Source organism: Quercus robur, chromosome 8 (assembly GCF_932294415.1).
Source record: "Quercus robur chromosome 8, dhQueRobu3.1, whole genome shotgun sequence".
NCBI lineage: Eukaryota > Viridiplantae > Streptophyta > Magnoliopsida > Fagales > Fagaceae > Quercus > Quercus robur.
Window position 1 is genome coordinate 64,755,251 of NC_065541.1, and position 8,386 is coordinate 64,763,636.

The window sequence follows — 8,386 nt, forward strand, 5'->3', positions numbered from 1 at the left end:
AATGAGAAGATAAAGTTTTTCTCTAAATCGGTATAAAGGAATCTACTTTTTTAACTACTTAATGATAACTTATAAAACTATTCACTTGCAATTTTTTTAACAAGTTGCATAACTTATTAAATAGATTACATGACTAAAAGTATATAGTGATGATTATAAGTCAAGAGTCATTCATTTATTCCAAACTTAGAAAACATGATTCTCTTTATTAACCTTTTCACTTTGTTCTCCTCCTTCCAACTTGTTCAAATGCCTTATTAATAATAATGCTAAGTTATTCATAGAAAAAAGAACAGAAATTACATGAACCTCCTTGGTAATAAAGAAACAACAATAACCAATAATATTTTGGGGAAATGACAATATCCTCCTTGTGGTTTGGCAAAAATGTTACTAATTTGTCTGTTAGCTTATTGATGAAATCTTCATTTTTCCCTTTACTTTTCCAATTTATATATGATTTAATTTACCCAACAATTTTTTGTTGTTGTTGAAATAGTTATAATATGTAGCTAATCTCGCAATTCAAATTCTTCACCCTTTAAGTAATTTAAGGGCAAATAAGAGATTTAATACTATATGTTATTCTTCTCATAAAGTTTAAGGGAGATTATGATTCCCAGTAAGGGACCCCTCCCAAAAAAAAAAAAAAAACTTATGTTAAGAACTAAAAACCAAAGAAGTCATACATTAATCGTTCAAACCAAGGAGAAACAAGCACGCCACATACAAATGCCAAATCTTTGCTCAACAAGGGTAACATGTAGATTCCACTGATCTCTTCAAGTAGCTTATTGCACCTAGAATTTAAGTAAAAAATTAGTTATGTTCTATGATTGTAAATAAATATCTTGATGCCAAAAACAAGAGCATGTTTTGCATGAGGTCATTAAAAAATATATGAAAATTAAAAGTACCATTATCCATTAAGGTTCTTGGTTTAAATAGTAAAAAATTTTAGTGAGAACAACAATCAATTGAACAATCATGATTATCAAACAAAAAAGATTTTTCTTTTATAAAAAAAATCTACGCTTGTGTTTACGGAAAATTAATTGGAACAAGGAAAGAAAACATATGTCTAAAAAAAAACAAATAATGGCTTGTAATTATTGTACAATATAATTGTCATGCGATATTCTACTTAAGCAAATTCAAAATTGAAATATAGCATTACCTCAACTTGGATCCTACTAGATAAGTCCACCTCTGTGGATCCTGGAACCAAGAAAAGCATTTTTAATCAAATGCATTTCTCTAGTAACTTCCTCCATATTCATTCTTTCTTTTGGCAACTCCATTGAACAGGCAAGTCCAATTTCAAGGACGGAGACTAAGCACTTATGCACATTAGCATCAATTTGGCACAAGTTGACAATATCAAGAATTTCTTCATCTGCTTGAATTTCATTTTCGTTGTTATCTTCTCTAGCCAATGTTGATGTTTGCGTTTCTTCAACTTCTCTTGGTAGAAGGATTGGGTCTACAATCTGAACAAGCCTTGCCGGCAATGCCATTTTAGCAAAATTATGGAGATTGAGACCATCTGTAAACATTTCGTCGGTGGGTCTCTTCCCTAAGAACATCTCCAGTAGAAATATCCCGTAGCTATACATGTCCCCCTCCATTGAAGCCTCACCGCCCATGCCATACTCTACACATTATGTTATGTAAGGAGATTTTGCAGTTCTTGTTTATAATGAGATTTGGGATTTAAGGAGAGTGCAAATTCATTTGATTCATAAAAAAAAAATAAAATAAAATAAAATAAAATAAAGGTAGAAACAAATTGAACCTAAGGAAAAACATGATGATAGTTACCATGATTACAAAATTTCAAGTTAAATGGTAATTTGTCCATCAGAATAAAAGTTTTGGGGTCTAGTAGAATGAGGTATTATTAATGGTTTAGATGTAGTCGTAAAGGAAATATGGTTAATGGTTAGGATTAGGATAATCTAATCAAATTAATTTTTAAATGGTATGGTCATACATCATATTGGACACATTAGATATTGGCCTTCCTAAATGACTTAGGCCCTTGGCTCCACGATCCACCCATATATGTTTAAAACAGAATCATATGTCCTATATTATTATCCATTACTTGATCGTTTGTTTGTTGAAAACTTGTTTAGATTAGGTCAAGTACATGAATGAAATTAATACACAAAATTGTAGCATAGATCTGTTTTGAGGGCAACTACACCATATTTGATATAGCTGATTGGCCAGCTATTATCACAAAGAAATAAATGCTTAAAAAAACAAAGTAAGTGAATGGATAGTCAATAACATTTGTCAACTAATTTAATCGATGCTTAAATCATGTTTAAAGCTTTTCGTACTTTGAGTTTATTTAAAAAATAAATTGAGTGTGTGTATTGGTGTTTCCATGTTGAATGTGAGAGAGAGAATCTTGTGTTGATAGTGAGGTAATTGCAAAAGTTAAAATAAAAAATTAATATGTTTCAAACAATTACGTTAACGATATCTATTAGGATATTTTAGAATTTATACACAATTGGAAAGGCATTACCTGGAGCAGCATAGCCAATAGATCCCTTTATACCAATTGTACTAGAATATTGCTTTTGAGAAGAATCATCAGGGGTTGGGAGGAGTCTTGCTAAGCCAAAATCGCTTACATGAGCAACCATATCATTATCAAGAAGAATATTGCTTGGCTTTAAATCACAATGAATGATTGGTTGTGCTGAATGATTATGAAGATAATCTATTGCAGAAGCCACATCAATTGCAATATTTAGTCTTTGAAGAAGGCTTAAGTTACTTGATTGATTTTCGTTGTCTTTGTTGGGATGTAGCCAAATATCTAAGCTCCCATTTGTCATGAATTCAAAGACTAAAGCTTTAAATTGATTCCCACTGTAATCCATGCTAGAGCAACATGTTAATATCTTAACAAGATTCCGATGCCGAATGTTTCGTAATGCATTGCATTCAGCCATAAAACTTTTGGAAGCTCTTTTGTGTTGAAGGTTAAGGACCTTTATAGCAACTAGTCTTTCTTCTTGACCAAGAGCTCCTTTATAAACAGTACTAAAACTGCCATATCCAATTAAATTACTTGGAGAGAACCCACTAGTTGCCAGATAAAGTTCTTTGTATGAAACGTTCGGAAGGAGGCCTATTGTTGAAACCATAGAAGGTGATTTCTTTTTTGATTTTTTCATCCAATAAAGAACAAGAAAGGATGAAAACCAAAAGAAAAATATAACAATGGAAACAACTACAATTGCTAGTTTGAAACCAGTGGATTTTCGTGGTTTCATGATGCTTATAGGGCATTTTGGCAACTGCAATTTTGATATACCACCACAAAGTTTAGTATTTCCAATCAATGATATGACACTTGTGTTTTTGAAAACCCCTTCGGTTGGTACCTCACCCTCAAAATTATTAAACGAAATATTGAAATATTTGAGAAAAGGAAGCTTCTCTATACCCTTTGGAATGGATCCTGATAGGTTATTTTGTGAAACATCTAAATGTTGAAGGCCTTTCAAAGAAGCAATAGATGATGGTAGTGATCCTTCAAAAGAATTCCCTTGCAAGTAAAGGTGTTCCAAGATCAAACAATTTCCTATAGATGTAGGAATTTCACCAGATAAATTATTGTTAGAGACATCCAATTCGTTAACATTTTTTAGATTACCCACTTCTGATGGTAATTTACCCGTAAAAGAGTTGTGCGACAAATAGAGGAATACTATTAGAAGGGAAGAAGGACCAATAAGCTGCTGGGGTATGGATCCATTTAGGTTATTTTGTGAAATGTTTAAGAATTGCAGATTTTGACAGTTTACAATTGTTGGAGGTATGGTTCCTTTGAATTTGTTTTCACTTAATTCAAGTACAAACAATTGAGTAAGGTTGCCTATGGAGGCTGGTATTTCTCCTGACAATTTGTTTCCACTTAAACCCAATCCTTGCATCTTTTGAAACTTCCCGAAAGTAGTAGGAATGATGCCCGTGAAGTGATTATAAAATAAGTTCAAGTCAATTAAGTTGACAAAATTCTCTAATGATGTAGGAAGAGTTCCAGATATTTCATTGAATCCAAGATATAATCTAGTGAGTTGTGTGGACAAGTTGGATATTGAATTGGGCAAAACACCTTGGAATTGGTTTTTAGCTAAATCCAATACGTGAAGTTTGCTACAGTTTGTTAAAGATGTTACGAAATGGAAGTCCCTTCCTAGGTGATTGCTATCCAACGTTAGCAAGTAAAGATCCAATAGATTTCCCAAATTAGTTGGAACTGATCCTATAAAATTGTTTTCACCTAAATCAATGTATTGAAGCTGAGTTGCGTTGCATAATGAAGCAGGGATTGGCCCAAAGAAGTAATTAGCACCAACTAGAAGAAGTTGGAGATTGGGAAGATTGAGGCCTATGTTAGGTGGAAGTGTACCATTAAGTTGGTTGTTTACAACTATCAACTTTTGGAGAGATGACACATTGTAAAGAGAGGAAGGGATTGTACCTGACAATTTATTCACCCCAATTGTGAATTGTCTTAAGCTTTTTAATTGGCCTATGGTATCTGGAATATTTCCCACCAAATTATTGTATGCTGCATTGAAATATTTGAGTGACGAAAGATTTCCAAAAGATGGTGGAATACCTCCTGTTAGATTGTTTATAGAAAGATAAAGTCCTTCAAGCTTCATCAAAGAGCCTAGCTCAGCTGGAATCTTCCCTTTAAGGTTGTTCACAATAAGATTTATGAACCTGAGATTGGAGCAGTTGGACAAGCTGGATGGAATCTCCCCTTCCAACGTGTTATTGTTGAGATCGAGCTGTTGTAGTCGGTATAAAAGACCGACTTCTTGTGGAATTTCGCCATAAAAGCTGTTATTTTTGAGGTTGATCAACTTAAGAAAGGTGAGGTTTCCAATATCAGGTGATATGGATCCACGTAACTTATAGCCCTTTAGGTTCAAGGCCGTGACTCTTTGGTGACGACGGCCGCATGTGATTCCATGCCAGTTGCAAAAGTTCATAGAATCATTCCATGAGCTCAATATGTTAAAGGGATCTTGAGGTACAGATTTTTTGAATTCGAGCAAGGCCAAACGATCAGTCTCGTTTGTTGGAGTAGTGGCTGTAATGGCAGTCTGCAAGCAGAGTTGGCATGTGGAAAAGAGAAGAATCACATAAAGGTATATAGAATTAGATGATGCACACAAATTGGTTTGCTGAAGCGTCATTTGGTTTGGAGGAGAAGGAAGCTGGTGACTATGTGAAATGGAGGCTGATGAATCTATTGGGGTCAAGGGCGGAATATGCACTTATATTGAAATCGTACTCCACTAAATACGTTAGCTAATAGTCTTGTACTAATAAAAATTCTGTATACCCCACAAATCATAATAACATGACATTCTTTTTTTCTTTATAAAGTAACTAAGATTTAAAATAAAATAAAAATCAGATACATCTCCCACTGCCAATTAATTTGATGAAATATAAAAATCAAACGTTAAATGATTTTTCCACCATTTCTCCCCCGTTCCCATACCTTTCTTTGTTTGCTTTTTAAAATTTTCATCATTCCTTATTTTTAGTGGTGGGGGGGGGGGGGGGGGCAGATTTTCTGCCACTCTCCTCCTTTCCCATTTGAATCTAGTTTCTTTTCTTAATTCTTTCAATATTTTATTCTTATTGGCAAATGAACAGTATGGGCTTAAAATATTTGAACATGTTTGTCCACCAAACTTTCCCTATTCCCATGCCTTTCCTTCTTTCTTCACTTCTTCAACTTTTCTTCAATTTGAAATTATAACGAGAGAGAGAAGAGTGTCATTTTCTTTAGGCTTTGTTTGGTTGAGAGATGGGAAAGTGGAAGATAGAAGAGATTTAATTTTCTCTTATGTGTGTTTAGTTGGGGATGAAAAACTCATTTGTTTGATTGAGAAGAAAAATAAGATGATAGAAAATATAATTTAAATAAATTTACTCATGCCCCAATTACATTAAAAATTTTAATAATTTAAAAGAAAAAATTGCTGTTAAAAAAAAAAAAAAAAAACCTACAACAACAACGTGTGGGAGGAGATAGAGGTAGATGAGTAATTTTCCATAAACCCCTCTTTCCCCATATTTTCTCCCTAAATGGGGCGATTTCAAAATCACCTAAAATGGTGGGTCTAAGGAGAAAACTCTTGGATCCCCCATTCCCCCCCCCCCCCTCCCTCTCAACCAAATACCCTCCATTCCCATTTTCTCTCCACTTTTTACCGTCTCATTTTCCATCATCCAATAATCATCTCAACCAAATGGGCCTTATAGGTTTAGGGTGGAGTTTCATTGCCCCAAATGTCAAGTGAATTTTTCATAATTTTATTTAATAAAAAAAATGTTTTAGTAGCATTTTTATCATTTTTTAGGTTTTGGGTATTTTGGTCAAAACAAAGCTGTTAAGGTATTTCAATTGTTTTAGGAGTTTTGTGAATTATTAATTTAGCTGCTTGTGTTAGTTAATCACTTAGGTTGTGTTTGGCAATATCTAGTTGGAACTATTTAAGATGCTTATAATTGGGGGTAGAAGCACGAGAAATCAAGAACCCAAATCAGAGAATGGCAAATGGCTTATATTATAAGGATGTATGAAGATTACTACTTACTAGATGAAACTAAGTCCAGTATACTTTTATTATGTACCTAAATTAGTTATAATGATGTCCGAATCGTTAGTCAAGGGTGATTGTCTAGATTGAAGTCGTCCTTAGCCAACTCGACCCTAAAATAATGAAAAGAAGAAACGTGGGTCATCGGTGTGGTGCCTGCCACTGAGCCTCTGATGCCAAAGTAAAAAAAATCAACTCAAGAGTGTCAAGAAAGCAGTATGAAAGAGCTAGAGTATGTTTTGTATATGTACCTCTCTTTTGGATTTCATGGCTATATATATATGTATGCAGGTGCCTCTTTCTAGCCGTTGGTGGAGCCTTGATGGTGACTTTATTCCCTCCTGGTAATGCCTCTGTAGGGTGTTAATGGTGGGTTATCCTTCCAACGGTATAAAGGCTAATCATTACTTTGTAACGTATAATTAATGATCGAGGACAAATTAGTTTGTCCTTGTTTGGCGACCATTCTTGGCTGGACGAACCTGGGAATCTTCTTCGTCCTTGTCTACGATTATGGACGACGATGGTATTATCGGGTCTATCAGCTGCCCCTCATTCCGAGGTCGTCCACGCTTTGGACGGTCACAGGAATACGAAAGGATTTTTTTTTTGGCGATTGTGGCACTTGGGGTTCTGCTCCCGCATTGATTGCTTTGTGGCGGCGTGGCACAGATCGTGGCCACGTGTCTGATTCTGAGTGGCCACGGGGTCTTGTTTCCGGTGAAAACCTTTTCAGGTTTCCCACATTTTTCAAGGCAAAACCTTTTGATCTTTGCCTTCCTTTTCTCACTTCTTCATCTTCTCTCTACGATTGGTTTTTTGACTTCCTTAGTTGCGCATTTTGCTCTTAGTTTTATCAGTTTCCTCCTTGATTTCTAGGTACGCCCTTTATTTACGCTCTTTTCCTTTCTGAATTTTATTTGTATTCCTTTCTTTTGAGTTCCTTTTTTCTTTTTGTGCTTTCCTTTCCCCTTTTCGAGCTACGTTACTCCCTTTAATGGTGAGTTACTCTAAAATTAAGCACACCTCTCCTTCTGTCGCCTTTCTTTTTGCTCGCTTAGGGGTGTTAGTAGAATCTTCTAGTGACCCTTTAGGTGCGTTTCCATCCAGTGATTTATACCCACCGATTGGGGGTTTCGTTTTTAGTGGTAGTGGCCTAGGTTTGGTGTTGGGTGACTTATACCCTTTATTGCATAGATATCAGGTTTGGTTTAAATCTGTTCGAGGGGTCTTAGAGAGGGAAAATATGGGGTCCGAGGTGAGGTCAGGTGACTTGGGGAGAGGTTCGTCTTCTAATGTCGGCAGGGAAGGGGCTGGGGTAGAAACAGCCACTTCTGTGAATTCTCATGTGCCTTCGTCCTCTAATCCTCCTGCTCCGGCCATTTCCCGTTCTTTTCACGTCCTTAAAGAAAAATTTTCTCTGAAAATAGAGGTTTTTAGCAAGTTCAGGGATAGGTTCTAGTTTCCCGAGGAGACTAGGGCTCGTCTTCCTAGAAAAGGTGAGAAGGTTTGTGCCTTTGCTCATAGGGAAGTTTGTTTTTATGAGGCTGCATTTTTGTGCAGCCTTAGATTCCCTGTCCATCCGTTATCATGGAGCTTCTTCACTACGTAAACCTTGCACCAGGGTAGCTTATGCCTAATTCGTGGAGAATCGTCATAAGCTATATGGTGATTTGGACAACCATTGTCGACGGGGACATGATCACATTGAATGAGTTTGTCCATCTCTA

At 35.6% G+C, this 8,386-nt stretch overlaps 1 protein-coding gene across 1 annotated transcript; it reads right to left on the reverse strand.

Moving 5' to 3' along the window:
- Positions 1-551: 551 nt before the first annotated feature.
- Positions 552-5,393, reverse strand: LOC126697698 (probable LRR receptor-like serine/threonine-protein kinase At3g47570). The gene is made up of 3 exons (XM_050394778.1): positions 2,540-5,393; positions 1,178-1,654; positions 552-800 (listed from the first exon to the last, which is right to left on the reverse strand). The coding sequence occupies exons 1-2, from the start codon at positions 5,235-5,237 to the stop codon at positions 1,194-1,196; spliced, it is 3,159 nt and encodes a 1,052-aa protein (XP_050250735.1). The 5' UTR covers positions 5,238-5,393; the 3' UTR covers positions 552-800; positions 1,178-1,193.
- Positions 5,394-8,386: the final 2,993 nt, after the last annotated feature.

Excerpts from the sequence above, each read along its gene's own strand:
- LOC126697698 (XM_050394778.1), bottom strand. The coding sequence starts at position 5,237 with ATGACGCTTCAGCAAACCAATTTGTGTGCATCATCTAATTCTATATAC. Across the intron at positions 1,655-2,539 it reads TATTGGCTATGCTGCTCCAG|AGTATGGCATGGGCGGTGAG; the intron begins GTAATGCCTTTC and ends CATAATGTGTAG.